Here is an 18,530-nt window from a genome sequence, read left to right on the forward strand (position 1 = left end):
GCACAACAGCAACAGTGAAAAGCAGAAATTTCAGTAGAATGAAAGTGTCAAATTAAGACAAGAGACCTAATTAAATGGTCATATGCATATGAATTAACAAAGGTTTAACATCTCACATGTGCAGATGGACTTTCTAATGAACATCAAGTGTAAGATAACTTGGCATTGTTGATAAATGGAAATCCACAGAAGACAGATTTGAGACTAGGAAAAAAAAGGAGAAGTAATTTTTCTTTATATCACATCTGTCCTGGTTTCAGTGAATAAATATTTATCTGTGCTCTTCTATGGCTGTTAAGAGTTTGAAGAGTTTTATTTATTTTATTTTATTTTATTATTTTATTTTATTTTATTTCTACCCTATAGCAAACCAGTTAATATTAAATAATATTTCTCTTCTACAAGCTTAACCAACAGAAAAGTTTGTCTTGAGAAAGTCAGAGCTTTCTGTGCTTTCCTTCATTTTATGTGACACCTGCTGGGGGCAAAGAGAAAGCTTTATGGTAATATTGAGTGGTTTTACTTGGTCTGCTTCTGACTGCAGAACCCCTTACAATTACAGACGTGGACAATCAAGCAGGAACAACATTCTGATCTATGTTAATTTGAAATACTGTGTTTATAACAAGGAATGACATCCTCACAATAGGGTGTTGACAATCATTGTTGTTCAGTAATGCATCCTATGATATCTAGAAATCATAGGTTCTTAAAAAAAGTCAAAGCTCTTTGAATATTATTTACCCTGTATTCTTACTATAATCACATTTGCCTGAGGTCACTATTACTTTGTGAAAATATTTCTTTGTGCAATTAGGTAGATTTGATTTAGAATATCTAGATATTGTCTTCCCTATCTGCCATTAGGTAGAAAGCGCTGTGTTTTTTCATTTATTTTGCAAAGAGTTTCTTTCTTATGTGCCCTTGAAGATGGGGTTAATGCCAATATTCATGCCAAGTTATAGGCAAGCAAAGTAAGCTAGCATTCAGCTAATCTCTCTGTAGTACCAAGTCAGCCATAGATTTCTCTTTCAAATAAAGAACATAGAATATATCTGGATCTGTACTTTCTGAAAGCTTCTGTATTCAGACCGTGTAATCTTATTCCCAGTGAAATTCAAGTACTACCAGAGAGTAGTTGTGCAACATTTATGTGGGCAAAGGAAAGATCTCAGGAGTCTCATTCTCAAAAGTCTTGATACACATCTGATTTATAGTGTGATCGTGAGTGAGATATTTCTGAAACAGAAGTCTGCCCAGCTAAAGAAAAAAATCAGAGCCTAAACTAAAATTTTTATTGATCTGTAACTGAACACAGTAGAAGGATGCTGAGTATGCAGGAGGGACAGAAAGAAACTTCCTGTTCAGAATATGAACCCACAGGAGAACTGTCTTTATATGTGGAGGTAGGGGAAACTTTAAAACCTACAGACAGTACAAAGTATTGAGTACAACGTTGTGTGTAGCATCATATTTTGAGATCTGCTTCAATCTGGGTCTTTGCCAGTGTTTCAGTGAACAATGCAACACTATGTTTTAAAGTGTAAAACAAATTTTGCTTTGAAGATCCAGGGGAGTGTATGTGCTGCTAATGAGAGAACTATAGATCTTCAGTCAATTAGCAAAAATGTGTCTTATTTCCTGCCATAGCTGTCAAGTCACTCGAGGAAATGTCTGTCAGATGAAGAGTTAGTGTTTTTTTCCACTATGCCCAACTGTTCTTTATCTGTACCTCTCATGCTTGGTTATAGTAATTTAAAAAGAAAAATAGGAATTGTCGAACAAAATGGCTGAACGATATATGGAAATTACACCAAGTCTCCACAAAAATCTCAGAATCTTAAAAAAAAAACACCACAAACTCAGAAGAATCATTCTCAAAAGTCTGGTATGTCAGTAACTGTTTGAGATGAAGAACTTTTACAACTGGGAACATTAAACCACTGTCTCATGAATAGAACTGCTGAAGAGCTGTGTTTATGGTCACAGGTGTAATCTGTCCCTGTGGGAGCAATGAGGAGGTCTAAGTGGGATCCTGAATGCAGCAGCTCTCAGTTGAAGGCTTGGCCATATATCCCATCTCACCCCAAAAATACTTCCTCATTAGCTAATGTTGCTTCTGGTTTATCCAGATGAGACATAAGCTATCTCACTTCCTTCCTTGCTACTAGCAGAAGTTGGAGGAAGAACAAAAAGCCTTAAATCTGGGCTGATGAAATCACTTGTTTAGATCGTGTAACCCCAGCAAATTTACCTCACTGCTTTGTGTAGGTAGAATATGAAAAACAGCAATGGAAATGAACCCTATGGATTTCAGAGCCATAGACATGACTGAAATGATTCCATAGACATGACTGAAATGATTGTTTGGAACTATATAAAAGGAATTCTACTACCTACATGAGGAATGACGTACCCTCTGAAAGTCATGATGAATGACATGAGGTCTACTAAGATGCTGGATCTTCATGCAGGATGTTTTGTATATGTGTGTTGTTTTTAGGAGATACCAAGTCTTTTTATGTCATTTCTTCAGAATGCAACTGTTATTCATACAAGATCAAAAGTTTTTTCTAGTCTGTGAGGAACTAGACAGTGGGGATCGTTGTGAAGATAAAGGCAAAATTAGAGAAATTGTAAAGTAGTTTTGGTTGAAAAGCTATTTTGTAAATCACAAAAATCAAATCAGATATGGTTAGCATCCAGTGTGTGTTTAGCTATTCACAGATATGTACCTGTGTCAGAGATGAAAACATTCTTTGAATATTGACAAAGTGCTGTTCTTCTAATTTTTACATGAAAAATTATTGTCAACCCCCCTAAAAAGATGTAATAATAATAAAAATACACTAAAAGTAATTACTACTTTAATAACTGAGTTTCATGTCCATATGAAGTAGAAGTGTCAGCTTCTCTTATCTTCTAAATAAGTGCAGAACATTACTGCAAAACTGAAGGTTTTGTCACCAGTATTTTAAGATAACTCTTCTATTTACACATATTAAATGTTGAATATATGACACGGAGTGAGGACAATGGTCAGCAACCACAAAAAATGGGTAAGATAAAGGAATTCCTCAGAACTAAAATACTCTTTTTAATATTTGTTCTTTTAGACACAGGTGACATGCCCTTTCATTTCTAAACATGGAATCATGCATGCTTTATTTTACCTTGGGAATCTCTGCTGTGTTTAATTTAAGGGAAGTAATTTTGTTGGAATTAATATGATTGACAGATAGCCAAGAAACTGTATATGGACCCTCTCTCTGAGGAGAAAGGTAGTGTGAAACAGAGGAAGACAGAAAGAGAAAAAAAAGTAAAATAATCTGTAACTACATATAAAACATATTTGTTGCTCTTTCTGTTACTATTTAGTTTGCAAAATATGGGCAATGTTAATTGTAATCATAGAATAATCATAGGCATAGTTTGGAAGGGACTTTAAAGATAATCTGTTTCTAATCGCGCTGATAGGGAATGTTCCAGTACATAAAATTACTGTCATTCTTGGTGAGATTTTGCATATAAGTGTCACGATGCAGGAAGAATTTATTACCATCCTAATGGAGATAGATCCTTGTTCTATTTGCCCTGTTGATAAGGTTTTCATATAATGAGTGCATCTTCTAACATTACATGGCCAAGATTATCATGTGGAGTTCAACAAAATATTAAGGTGATGTGTTTTCCTGTCAAGTAGATACAGTATTTCACCTGCTGTGTTACACAGCAGTTTCTGTTGCACTTTCCTAGGAGGAAAGCTAAACAAAACAATAAAGTAAGAATGGAATCACAATGGAATCACATTAAATATTCTGAAATTTCAAGCAACACCAAGCTTTTTCTTTTCTTTTTTTTTTCTTTTTCAAAACACATTATGACAAGGAATGTACATCAATCTCTAATCAGTAACACTTGAGAATAGGGCTTACCTTTTTTCATACCAGTTAAATCACACTCAGAGGAGATAGTGATATATCTACACGCTTCTTGTTGCAGTCATTTCCTTGGAGGCTAATCAACCTCACAGTAACCTCTCTTGCCCAATAAAGTCATTGTAGGCTGGATTTATTACGCAGCTCTCATAGTCTGACATTTATGCATATAACCAGTCTTGTGACAATGAGTAGTGCGTTGAGCAAGTATGCCTTAGAAATTAAGAAAACTTCATGGATATTGCATTTAAAAAAGGCTCTTCTAGTCCCTAACAACTGTTTGTTTGTTGTTGTTGTTGTTTTTTGCTTTTTTCCTAGTCTGTTTTACAGTACTCTTATGTTATTATTATTTTACTGTTTCAAATGTTATATGGGATTTGTTTTCAGAGCTGCTGGATGCTTTCACAATTGAATGGTAGTGATGGTAATTTTATATTGGCTGTGGTAGACCAATAATGAAGCACTCAGCAGTGTATCACCTTTTTTTCCGTTTTCCTCTATAATGTGGTATATACTAAAATCTAAACAGAGTGGAAATATGGAACATGGAGGAAAAATGTGGAAGTAGATCTCAGAAACAGAACACTGCAATATTATCTGCATGCATTTACATATTATATGTACATTTACAAATTATGCTGTAAAAGAGAAAGGAAAGCTCATCTGCTTTAGAAAGCATCCACTACCTTTCTCATGAATGTAAAGATTTTTCCTTTTCTATTTTCTCCTCCCCATGACAGCTATTGGCTATAATGGGAAGCCTTTCATTTTACTTAGTGATTACTTCATCCTGAAGAAATTCACACTAGCCAAATTACAACTTGCTTTTGACAGGTTTTCTCTCTTTAATGATTAAATGAATAAAAAACTCAGACTTCCCAGGGCTGTTGCATAAAGTTCTCAAATTCTTCCAAAGCAAGCAATAGGGTATCCCAAACATTCATTTTTCTCCCTGTAAAAGCTTAAGTTCTCCTCCAGATCTGGATGATAATGACTTAGTCCCAAGTTAGAGGAGAGTAATAGCTTCTTTACCCATTTCCCATTCTCCCTGTCCAAATCCTAGTTGACTACCTTCCCTAGTCCTCACTGGGCAAAAATAAAGCCCTTTTCTTGATGTAGGCAATGGTGTATGGCAAATAAGAGGCACAGCCAAAAGGTATTTTTTTAAGTATACAGAGAAGAAATGTCTGTCCTCTTCATGCTGAAATACTCACTGTTCTTTCTCATTGAAGATATAACCTCTTGTGCAGCTGGAGCTCAGAGTGTCTGCTTGATGCTGACACAGGGGACTTTGACTTAATGGCTTTCCCTTGATGTGCATTCAGTAGAGGCAGTTTTGGATGTTGGGGAAATAGAAACTGAAAAGGGTGACTGAGTGTATCCGGACAATTTAGAAACTTCCCTTCACTGGCTATTCCTAAGCTGAGTGAATTGATACCTACACCTTTAGAAAATGGATTTTAAAGAAGCTAAGCATTTATTTATCTTCTTTTTATTTTGTTTTGGTTTTTTTTTTGTTTTGGTTTTTTTTTTTTTTTTTTTTTTTTTTGAAGACAGATGCTAAAGCGATCTCAATCCTTTATTTATGTGTGATGTGAGAGATTGGTGGGTAGAATTTTTATTCAATTGTATGTATAGTCTGCATGTGTGATTCAAACTTTTTTTTTTAATAGCAAGGCCATTTTCATGCCAGAGCAGAAATACTTCTGTCAAGAACAGAAAATACATAATTATCTTGCTTGAATTCTTATTAACTATAATATGTGGTGGGTTTTTGTTTTTTTTTTTCAGCGACCGGATATTTGAAATTGGGATACTGGATATTTTTGGATTTGAAGAATTTCAAAGGAATACTTTTGAACAGGTAAGTAGCTTTTTTTTTTTCTTTTCTGAATTCACTATAACTGTCAGTTGTCCACAAAGATAAATATTCTTTTTTAGCCAAAACAAATGTTTTGATCAGAAAATAAATTTCAAGGTGGAAATGTGCATGTTTGTATTTGAATTAAAACTCAGGCTTTGCTGAGTTACAGATTTTTTGATCATTTTAAAAGAATCTGATAAACATCTATCATAATGATTTGAAAGAGAGGTAGTATCAGCATTGAAAGGCAACCTGAGGAAAATATTCAGTGTTGTCTATTTTCATGCTTGTGAAAGCGATCCTTCAGCTGGGTCACTGAGTAGGACAATAGACTAGATTGAGATAAAGACCAAAAGGTCTTCAGATTCCTCACAGAAAAAAGAAAAGAATGAAAATACTCCATTTTTCAAAGTGCTGTTACTGGCAAATTCATCTCTGTGACTTTTCAGCGTAGGACTTTTTAAAAAGTTGAATTACACCCATGGAAAACAAATTAAACTTCAGCTCAATTAATGCCTAAAAATCCTTTTGAACATGAAATGTTTTATGAAAACTGAGGAACTGTTTGCTTGCCGTTAACACTACTCTCTGATCACCAAAGTTCTTGTCAAGTGCACATTCCAGAAGACATTATACTACATGCTGAAAGAAATGTGTAAGTTTTTGTTCTGTTGTTCATTCATTCTGTTACACAGCAGAAGAAAATCAGTGCAATAGGAAGAAGAAAACAAAGGACCTATTATTTCTTGAAATCAGAATTTTCCCCTTTATCTCAGTTAATCCATTGCTTTATGGCTCAACTTTCTCATGTCATCATGCCACATTAGTTCAGTATGTGTAGCATATTTACAGGGATGTATTTTCTAAAAGTCTGAGTGAACCAAAAATGTGAGCTTACCTTTGTCTTCAATGTAACATTTAAAAATACAATAACATATTTCCAGCTCCCCTCACACAAAACTGTATTTGCTGTTACAGTTCTGCCTAGCTTGAAAGCTTTGCTGGCCTGAAGATGATTGCCAGTAAACATAGCAATTTACTGAGTGAGAATATCTTCTTTGGGGGAAAATATAAAATGAAAAATAGAAAGCATATTGATGGAGTGAGGATATGTCCACACTCAAAACTAATTCCATAAAACCTAATAACAAGGATAAAATATTCCAGACATTTTAGAGGAGTCTCAGAAGAGTGCACCTTGAGACTTGCTGTTTTGTTTTTTTGTTTGTTTTTTTTTTTTCCACTGACTCTTTTCTGCATTTTCTGTTGTTAAATACATACAAGTTCTGTGACTGATATCACAAAAAATACCATGAATTCTGCTTTCAAAGATAAATCATTTTCTGCTTAGAAACTGCAGAAGATGCTTGAGATGACCCCAATTGGAAAATTAGTAGAAGTAGTTTGGGTATTTCTTTGCAGTAAACATGGTAATTTCAAAGTTGACTTTGAATTATTATTGTGTTTTTTAATAAACAAGTAGGTATCAGGAGACACTGACTGTCCCCCCACTTGGACTGAGTGGGTTTTATTGAGTAATACTGAGTAATAGTGTAGGTCATTATGTCAGAAACTAGTGAATTACATTCCTTAAAAGACAGAATAGTGGTGAGGGAATTACAAAGTTCATTTTCATATCAACTCTGTAGTGTGGTTAACACATCAGATTCCTGAAGTGATAGGTTGCAGTATCAGCAAACAGAAGCAGATTGTATTTCCACATGGCAGAATGTAATCACACAGACACACTTACCCCAAACTGCCTGCACTCAGGAGCTATGCAGCAGTCTAGCCTAGCTCAGTATCCTGCCTGGGCTCGTTAACTCTGTTGATAAACCGGCTTGCAGCCCAGATATGGTCCTCATGCAAAGCATTGCATCATGTCTGCAAACACATCCAGTGTCAAGGCCTGTGATTGCAGAACATTACCAGTAAGTGGGCCTAGCAGATGAACAGTATAGGAGCTGTAAAAATTATTTTTTCATTACATTTAGATTAACATATTTTAAAATGGCATTACAAAAGTAATTTGGCAGAGATTAACCTTTGCTTTCAAATTAGTGTAAGGCAAGGCATTCTGTTTGTCCGCTCTCATGAAAATAGTTGTAATATTTTTTCAAGAAGGAATAAAAACCTCTGATTGCTGCAATCTGGGGATGTTCCAAGATATGTGAATTTTTCTGGTGACTCAAATCAGGTCAGTTGGTAGACTTTCGAATAGAACATTTCAATAAGCCTACAAAGAGCCAAAGTTGGAGCCAGACTTTTCTCAGTGGTGCCCAGTGCCAAGACAAAAGGCTGTGTAAACAGACTGGGCCATAGGAGGCTCCCTCTGAAGCCCAGGAAGCTCTTATGAGCTGTGTGGGTGATGGTGCCCGGAGAGCTGATAAAGTGTCCTCTTTGGAGAAACTTAAAACCATCTCGACATCCTGTTCTAGGTAGCCCTGGTTGAGCAGGTAGGTTGGACCAGATAATCTCCAAAGGTCCCCTCCAGCTGAGACCATTCTTTTATTCTACAGTCAGATGTGTTGTGATCATTTCAGGAAACATGAGTGCTGCATGAAAAATAGCAATGTCTGTTTTCAGTGTTTTCTTAGGACCCTTGTTTGAGAGGAACTGTAATTGTTTTCTGTTTAATTTGCACGTCTTTAAAAGTAGAAAATGTCTGCTGCTTGTCTGATAATGTTTAAAGGTAGGTTAGATCTTATCCATGGTCCATCACAGCACAACTCCAAATAGTGCAGATAAGGATTGCTGCTATGTTCTTAAACCATTATGGCACTGTGTTCTCTGGCTGCAAGAGAACACAAATGAACTCATGGCAAATGAATATAAGCAGTAAGCAAGAGAGAAGGTGGACGAAGTTGTCTGCACCATTTTCCCCTAATTCTTTCTATGTCTATTATATCAGAAGAACCAGATGGCAAAGTAGAAAGAGTAGCACTTCTTTCCCATGTGTAAATTCAGAGTAATAAAGGTCTGTAGTTGTGGAATATAAAAAACCAATCATGCAGTTAAGTAAAAGGGGCTCTAGTAGAATGTTTCCTCTCTCTTGACTAAGTCAACTGATAAACTGAAAAGACATTTAACTTTTGCTAAGTAAGGTATTTAGCTCTTGCATGGTCTTTTGCTACCTCCTGTGTAGCTTCCTTTCTATAGGAAGTGTGATTTATCTGAGTCAGAACTGAAACAGTCAAGTGTCTCTTGACTCTTATGCAACTCTATGCCTATTAAAGTGTGTATGGTAGTAGAGAAATGTGTCTCCTGTGGCAGCTCGGTGCTGTATTTTTCTTATCACAGTGGTCAGCTGGCTCCTGGAGCACAGTGCGTTGCCTTCTCCACTCAAGAATTCACTTCAGAGTCACTACAGTGAGGCAGAAGAGCTTGTACAGCCCAGCTGTGTTCAGAGAACACAGCTATTTGCCTGCATTTTTTACTAGGTTTAGTAGGTCTTTAAAATTATTTTTAAGTCACTTTGCTGAGAATTCATTTGATTTTGCCATGTCACCTTCTCTAGCCAAAGCAGTCATAATGAAATATTTTTTAAAATAAATTACTTTTCCTCATCCATTAGCCTTTTTCTGGCTATCTAAATGACAGTTTATGTTGCCTGTTACAGAGACAGATGGACATGAATAGGTAAAAGTTACATTAATTAACTTTCCTGCGGTCATTACAGTCTCAGTCAGGGAGGTCAGTATGCAATTGTCTGCATTCAGACAATCTGAAATGCATTACAATATCTAATTTTATGTGGAAAAAAAAATCTTATTTGGTTTTACCTGTCCCGAAGAATAAGAATGTGGTCCAGCTAGCCTCCATGCACAGGAAGGTTTTAATATCCCTATCTGAGAATAGTGAGAGCCAGCTGCCCTGTTGGTACCAGGAAACTGGCCATGCCCACCATAATGGGTACCATCACACAAGGTCTGGTCATAGTGAGCAGAGCCAGGCTCAGTAACTGGGATCATCACCAGTAGCGAGGCAGCAAGTAGTAAGACAGGGCTGGGGTCCCATCAGGAGCAGTGAGAGACATATCTGGAAACTGACACTGCCATGGGGCCTCTAGGGCAGGGACAGGACATGGACACAGGGAGGGGCCCAGAGGAAACTGCGAGATCATAAGAATTAGTACCCTCAGGGACCTGACAACCCTGTGCTATAATTCATTCCCTGACCCATTTTCTGAGAATCTTTCACTCCTTGTGGCTTTTGTCATGTTGTACCCTTGTTCCCTGTGCTGTTCCTCTTTGTACTTTTTTCATTCTGCTCACATTTGTTTCATTTGGACAGGATGCTGTTACCTGCCTGGTGCTCCAGAAAGCCGCTGGAAAATCAGTGTTAGTCTTTTTTAAAGTTGGCTACCTCAGTGTGCTCACAGTGTACCCAACATTAAAATATTCTTTCTTTTTTTTTTTTTTTCTTTTTTTTTTTTTTTCCCTTCTTTAACAGTAGACACGAGGCTGAAAATAAAATCCTTTATCTAAAAATTTAGACTCCCGGACATATTCCATTTGTGATAGGTGAAATGCTGCCCAAGGTCTTTTCTTAACTGGTTTCTTGCCTTTTCACAGCAGCACCCCATTACATCCCATTACAGCAGTACTGCTGACCAGAAGTGGGAGGGAAAAAGTGGTGTGAATGTTTAAGTTAAGATTCCTTCAAAGAAATGAGCAAGGAAACAAAAACAAACCAAAATACCCCAAAAATGTTAATGATGGGTGCTTTTCTGTCTTTGGAGCAGAGTATAATTTTCTTCCTTAATTTTAATTTTGAGTATGCTTCATAGTACTAACCGGACAAATGTGATAAAGGGAGAGAGGTCAAGCTAATGTGGTGAAAATCTATCAGTTTTACAAAATGGCACTCTGTTTTTTCACATAGTACAATTTGTATGCTACTTCAGGTTCAGTTTGTGTAAAGACTTGAACTTGACCCTTTTGTTTTCTTTCATGTTCATGTAATATCTTAGAAGTACTTTCTAATGAAGATTCTGACACATAAATTATGTGGGGTTTTTTTTGCACCTACACATGACAGTCAGTTAGGATTAGAAAGGAAGGCAGAACAGAAGGTTTCTGCTGAAGAGACATACAATGGAGCCAATTAAATTCAAGCAAAGAGTAGTTTAAGCATATTTAATGACAAGCATCATTGGTAATGCTGAGCAACTGTAAAGTTAAGCAAGCATACAATGCTTAGAAGTATTCCCGCCACATTTATTTTAGGTAAAAAGTCATTACTGCTATGTTTGCATGGGTGAAAATTAAGTACATGTGAATTTCTCATTTTTTCATATATTTGGACAGAAAACATGTCATTGTTTTATAAACATCATATGACAGACCAAAAGAAGATGAGTTAGCAAAGGTAGCCGTGTTTATTTTCATCAAATTTCTACATTTCAGCTGTTTTAATTGTTACAGCAACCTGTTTCAAGGGTTTAATTTAAAGCCTTCAGTTTATCATCTTTTTCCTGTGGGATGTATAAAACACTGAAATGGGGAAAGATATGTTGAGAGTGTTTTGATTCTCAACAGCCGTTGGCTGCTCTCCTGGTGCTTGTTCTTCAGAACTGCTGCTCACAACCACTGCTAGATAGAGCAGTGTTTATAACTTTATGTGGATTTAGTCAGCTTCTATTAGGGTAAAGTTAATTAATGGTAAAATTAAATGGCTCTCTAAAGATCTCACTTGCAAATATAGATACACATGGCATGTGCCATGTCAAAGCCTTACATTCCCTGTGAAGTACAAGCTTGTAATGTTACATATACTTTCTAAAATAATGTTGAGAGTCTTCTAAAAAGATTTTGGAACTAGAATTTGAATTTGGAAAGCAAGTGGCAAAGCATATATTTGCCTGACATAAAATTTAAAAAGCTGTTTCTTTCCGTAATCAATTAAATAATACAAATCAACTTTATGCTTTCATTGGTAACAAAATAAGACAAAAAAAAAATCCTGCTTTTAGAAAAGCAAAACAGTAGTATTCTTTGAAGCTGTCTTTTGTCTGCACTTCTCTGTGTTGGTAAAGACAATAAGTAATGGGCATTCGGTTACAAAATGTGTTTCTTCTATTTCTTCTTATAGTTACTAACAGTAGCCTACTTCACTGTAGAACAGGTGCAAGGTGGCTATTCTAGTATGAGGAATTGATGGAAAATTCAGGCAACTATTATTCTTTTCTCATTTTCTTTTCCCTTACCTGCTTTTTAAGCTTTTTTAAAGCAACTTATGCTTGATCTAAATATTTCCTATTTTTTTAACATGACTTTCTGGTGGAATTGTTTTTATAGTTTGTTCATGGAAGGTATAGTTTCTGGCCAAAACAAATATGTGACTGATTTAACACTGAAAGAAACTTTGTGCAGTTGTTCCTTGCATCTTTCCTCATATAAAGTGTTTTCCAACCATCTAAGAGTCTCTGTTTTCTTAATTTTGTAGTGATAGTTAATGCACCATTGAAGGAGATTTTAGAATTTCCCACTAGAATCTCCATTTTAATATAAATAAAATAGTTTAAGATATATTCGACAAAGTTATTGAAGTTCTTTGAACATTATGAACTTTGAATAAAGTAGAAAAGGTCCCAAAATAAGCTGATTCAACCCTCACCTGTTTGTAATTGGAAGCAAGATTTGTGTTAAAGTCTTTATTTTAGAAAGGTGTTACTACGACTTTTAAAAGGCAATCAAAGAAAATATTTGGGAGCTTTTTTATAATATTTATCTCCAGAGACTTTGAACTTCTCTATTGAAGACTGTCTTCTTGCCAACTTTCCCTTAGTATATCAATAAAACAGAGAGAGTAATCTAGTAATGTATTCCTCAATGTTTTAAGTGACCTATTTGAACAAAGCCCAGTGAGCTCTTTCAGTGCTCTGCTATGTGTAAGCAGGTTTTCAACATATTTGCTAATACTAAAATAAGTACATAATCAGGATCTTAAGCAAATATGGAGATATTTTTTCAAAAAGCACGTTGCATCTGTGTAGTCTTTCTGAATATATAGAGCAGCAGAATATTGAGCGTAATAGTTTATACTTAAAGTTGTTCTGCTTCAATCAATGGAATTAGAATAAATTTGCACTGTTTGTTAGGGGTGGTATTTGATGATTCTTATGAGGAATTCACAATGATCTGTGCAAACAGAAAAATGTTTATTCCCAATTTAATACTAATAGCTGTTAAAATGTATATTTCCCTGGGGCCTTCCTAATCAGTGGTCTACAGAGAGGTAATATGTTGTGAAATGACATTTCATCAGATTTGATATTAAATGCACAGTAAACCCTACACCAGTTAATTATCCAGTAGACTTCTAATCCTCATGTTTTCTTTGTTTTGCAATAGCTGTGTGTCAATATGACCAATGAGAAGATACATCAGTATATCAATGAAGTGCTTTTCCTACAAGAGCAAACAGAATGTGTACAAGAAGGAGTTACCATAGAAACTGTGTATTCTCCTGGAAACCATACTGCAGCCTTGGATTTTTTTTTTCAGGTAGTCTTCATATTCACTTTGTATCATTTGTATTTGTATACATACTCCACATCTTGAATTAATACAGTGCTTTACTGTATTTTCTGATTTATGAATCTGTTGAGAAAGTTGTGGGCCTAAGGGAATCACAGAGAGGGCCATTATAACTGCTCTTAAAGCTTGAGGGCTAACAGCTTTGTAAGAGTCAAGGGTTGAAGATGCAACAAAAAGTCATTGCCCACACGAATTCACATGTAATGTCTGTGTATTGTGCTGTGTCCTGGATGCAACTATAGTACTGACCAGTCTCTGCTGTGTGTTTGGCAGTTTTCTTGGTGCCTGGAGCTTGTTTCTGAAAAAGAGCATGGCCCAGTGAGTTTCCTAAACAGTCAGCAATGATTATCATTTTTGACAAATGAAATATTATTCCCTATGTTTATTGCAGAGTTATCTTTTCGAGACTTAACAGAATATTCATATTGGTTTTTTTTTTCCTTTTCTTGCTATAAGATGTTGTGTTACATGTTTCTCCTGCCAAATTACAAGCTGTTTTATTTCACAAGCAACAAATTCTGTTGCATGAAAACAGAAAAGTCTATTTTTCATTTCAGAAGCCATCAGGCTTTTTGTCAATGCTAGATGAAGAAAGCCAATCTAATTGGTCAGTGGAACAGAGTCTTTCTAAGCGGATTCAGTCTTACCTGGATACATCAGACACAAATACAGTGTATTCCTCCACAAAAGATGGAAATGGAAACCTTGCACCAAAGGAACAGGGCTCTACCTTCACTGTTATGCATTATGCTGGCAGGGTAAGTTCTTGGAATGACTGGTTATGCACAGTTCATGAAAAAGAGTAAATTCTGCAAGGGCTGTCCAACATCTGATTGTAAATTACAATTCACTTTCTAATGATGAATTTTCAGGTGACAGCTTAGTATCAATGCAATGCGTGTATAGAATTGCTAAACACTCCTGTGGTGTTTTCTAGTAGTGTTACAGGATAGGTAGGTGTTGAGCAGGCTTTTTTTTAGCAGGATTGTGTCTGCGTAATTCCAGCTCCTAAATTGTGTCTTCATTGCTTATGAGGAAGAGGGGAGATTGTGATATCTTGGCATAAATGTTTAATGCCCTTTTAGTTGGATTTTACTTTGCTTTCTGAAGTTATTTCAGAACAGTGTAGGTTCTTTGTAGATCCTGTGCTGTATTTATAGGTACCATCAATACCAGTATGAATCTGGTCTGAAAAAAAAAAAAAAAAAAAATAAAAATGCATTTTTTGTTGGTAATCATAACTAAAATAACTCTTTCTCTCTCTATTTTTTTTTTAAACTGAAATCTCAGAACATGCTGTGTCACTGAATCTGTCTGTGAAACAAGATGAATGTTTTTCAGCATTCATGGCAAAAGCACAATCAGTTTTGATAGATAGGCCTTTTACCATTTTCTTTCCAACACTCTCTACTTTTCACATTCTCTCCACAATGGCCTGTGATCATAATCAAGCAAAATAGTTATATGTTTAAGTGGATGGTAATTTTTTTTCTTAGATCTGACAGAATGGCCCTTCTCTAGTTAGTGTGATGTGCTGCCTCTTCTCTCTGTTCTAAGTACAGTAATTGAAATAAGCTAATAACGTGGCAGGGGCATAATAAATCGGGGTTGTCAGTTTTATTTTACTTTTAATTCCACTTAAATTGAGTGAGAAGGTAAACTGAAAGTTGCAGGAATCAGTCCTTACATCTGAACGGACATCTGTTCTGTGTCCTTCCACACTCTCCAGGTCTTAAGATTCCATGAGCTGTCTCCTCACTGATGGAATCCCATACAAGCTTTCTGCTTGCCAAGCTGAGAATCTGTGTTCAGCTGATGTGTGTAGGATTCACAACATTGTGATCACATGCACTGTGTTGTTCATAAATATGAATGTACTTGCTATTGGTTGATGACTTTACATATTAGGTGACTTTAAAAACCCAAGAACTCAGGAAATCCTGCAGAATCTGGCTTTTTCATGACACAGTGGTGCTGTGTGACTTCTTAAGTAATCACTTCAGAAGCCACATGCACACACTGCATGTGCTTCAGCTCAAACAAACAACTGACACCTAGGTGTTCCTCTCTTTACCTAACAGAAGAGTTGATTTCAGTGAGCAAGAAACAGCGCAATTATAATAAAGTCTTTTGATTTTAATGCATACTACAATGCTAAAACCAAGTGTAACAGTATTTCTGCTGTTAGAGCAACCTTTTCTTCATGTGATTTTCCATGTAGCAAATGTTGGGAGATTTTCCAGTATGCTGCTAAAATATCAGTTTGGATGGAGGGAGCTCTTTGTGCTTGAGAGGATGAAAAAAAGAAAAATAGCTCTCATCTGTGTTGCTAAAGGTATTCCACTGGATAACACTTTCTACTGTGACAAGTATTTCGGCGGAACAGATTTATGCTACTGAACATTCAGCTGACTATTGGCTGTGGGTACTCTTTGGGAGATAAGTTCAAGACTTGCCTCCAAAAAAAGACTTTCTGGCTCTGTGATATCTCTAGGAAACATCATGTCTCCTGAGCTGTCCAGAGAGATGAGAAATTGGGCTATGCATGCTCAGGCTTTTTTGACTAGATTTGTCTTTTGCAGCAATATATAGAAACACATATAGAAAGGTCTATTTTGTGGCTCTCACTAGGCATCAGCAGTGTTCTGATGCAGGCAAATTTGTTCCTAGCCAATGATATAACTGCAGTCATTATGGAAAGGATAAAGAGTATTTGGGCAGTACTTAAATTCTTAACCTAAATACTCTGAATAGCTCTGTGGAGGCTCTACTTCCATCGTGAGGCCTTCTACTTAGGCCCAAATTATTTGCTGAAGGTAAGTGGTTTGAATACCTCTGCTACTGGGACAGAGTTAGATAACAGCGCAGTGAATGTTTTGTGAAATTTATTAGCACTTAAAGCAAAGAGCTGACAGAGGGTACCAGATGTCTGAATTCCTTTACAAATCTGTTCTGTAGTTCTTAGGTAAATATATTTTCACAAAGTTGTGTTGTGATTATCCAGACTTGCCAAGGCAGTTCTAAAAGAGCTTCCATAGACCAGAAAACAGATAAGAAAGCAGCAGCAAGGCAACCGTATTAATATCACAATCGCATCAATGAGCGCATTTCTTAAAAATGAAAGAAGTTTGTCTTATTATATAAAGAAGGACTGGATAGGAACATTTTTTAACATTGAAGTTTCAGGTGCCTGGTTCTGAAGTTAAAACCTTGAGTAGTCCAGAGTACACTTTTCATTAATGTGTGTTTTATCCTTGCATGGTTGTTTACATTTTTTTCTTTTATTACATAGACTCTTGGTTTGACCTTTTCTAATAATAGTAATGACATTTGATCTAAAATTATGAATAAATAGATGGCTCTCCAAGTAATATAAATTCACACATTCTTTTGAAGTCAGTGGAGATCCTTCAGTTTACATTGGCCTAGGAACTATGCCAGACTGTCAGGTTGTACTTTGCAACCATATGCCATTAAAATGCTCATGTCCAAGCCAAAAGAGAAGAGTTCTTGTGAGAATGCTTAACAGCCCCTACTTTAATAGTGACTGAGCAAGATCTTTAAAGACACTTGTACTTATGTCACAGAATTCTTATTGAGCTATCATTGGTTGAAATTTCCAGGGATTTATGATAGAAATTTACATAAAATCTGATGAAAGCTCTGTTCCACTAAATAATTATTTTCCTGTATTTATTTATTGATGAGTACATTTTCCTAAGTTGAATTTTAAACTATCAAGTTTTTAAAACTGCTATTTTTGAGATTGCACTATTAATACATGTTGTACATATTTTATGTAAGTTATTTGTGATTTATGTTTAATGAAATTTGTAAGTAGATCTGACTTTAAATACACCAAGTTTTATTGGCACTCAAAAATAAGAATTTCATATATGAAGTGACAGTACAGTTTGACATGTTTTGGTACTCATTTTTGTAGTCTGATAGCAATTAAATGAGTTTAAATGAGTTTGGTACGAAGCAGTCTTCCTCTGTATCATTACCTTCAAAAATCCCCAAATTCACAACCAACGAGGGAGCTGATTTTATTCTCACTTATAACAATTTTTCTCTGTTTTTAACACCTTTAGCATGGTAAAGATTCTCATTATTTACATGAGTATAGCTGAAAGATGAATCAGACCCAGAGGGTAGAAAAAGACTTACCAGTAAAATGTGGTAGGTAGTTGAAATTCTTCACTTCTAGTCTTAATCATTTGTATTCGAGGGATGGCTCTAGGCTGCTGTTTGTGGAAGTAACACTGAATGCAGGCTTAATGTTCAACAGAAGGTGAAGGCAGGCAGCCTGATTTCCCTTGGTAAGAAAACTTTTAACTGCTGTGTAGTTCACAGTCATGTGAAACTGTGTCATCTGTAGCAAAAAAAAAAAGTTAATGTTCCAAATTGGATCTGATGTAGGCTCCTTTTCAACAGGTTATGTATATAGTTCTAAGTCCAGAAAGAACTGGGTTCTCACATATTAACTCAGATATCTACCATTACAGTAGCTATTTAAGCAATTCACATGTGCAGTTATATTGGAAAAAGCAGCTTTTAAAAGTGCTGCCTTACTGAAGTGACCTTCCATTTTGTATTTGAGATGACCAACAGCCTTTTGTGAGCAAAACCAGTATCTCTAGCCTTATATTATGAGGAAGTTATAACTGACACAGATGTGTCTGTGCAATCTTGAAGTCCTCTGACATGTTGATATCTCAGCATTTTATCTCAGGATAGTCATAGGAAAGTTCTCTTTGTTTTCCACTATCACATATTTTTGATTGATTACTGTTATACACTGTGAAGTATCACCTGTTCCCTTTTTCTTTATTCTCAGTAGCTTTCCCAAGGACTGCAGATACTATACTGTTCTGAGCCTAATTAGCCTTATATTGTTTCAGAACAGGCAGTACTAAAAAAAGAAGAGATAATGGACTGGAAAGGCCTGGAATCAAAAGGAATCCAGGGAGGAGTATGGGGGAAGAGACTGAGTAATGTGTAAGGGAAAACAACACCAAAGAATTTGGAATCCATGCTTGATTTTCTAGGGAAAAATGTTTTAAGAAAATCTCTCTGTATGATACCATTCGGAGGGACCTTAGTTGTTTTTTTCATATGCTCTTGACTGCTTTGGAATGGAAAAAGTAGAATAGAAAAGGAAAGCAACATGCAGAAGTAAGCTTC

General features: G+C 35.9%; 1 protein-coding gene across 7 annotated transcripts in view; it reads left to right on the plus strand.

Annotated features, from left to right (window-relative positions):
* MYO16 (myosin XVI) overlaps nucleotides 1-18,530 on the plus strand; it is a 329,444-nt gene that overhangs the window by 213,497 nt on the left and 97,417 nt on the right. For all 7 annotated transcript variants that reach the window (XM_085552537.1, XM_085552506.1, XM_085552526.1 and 4 more), the window contains 3 exons: nucleotides 5,730-5,802; nucleotides 13,158-13,310; nucleotides 13,901-14,101. In XM_085552537.1, coding sequence (XP_085408663.1) covers nucleotides 5,730-5,802; nucleotides 13,158-13,310; nucleotides 13,901-14,101 — 427 coding nt within the window. The remainder of the gene's footprint in view (nucleotides 1-5,729; nucleotides 5,803-13,157; nucleotides 13,311-13,900; nucleotides 14,102-18,530) is intronic.

The sequence above is a fragment of the Coturnix japonica genome, chromosome 1, assembly GCF_054131305.1.
Source record: "Coturnix japonica strain WE chromosome 1, WE-NBRP24, whole genome shotgun sequence".
In the NCBI taxonomy this organism is placed as follows: Eukaryota; Metazoa; Chordata; class Aves; order Galliformes; family Phasianidae; genus Coturnix; species Coturnix japonica.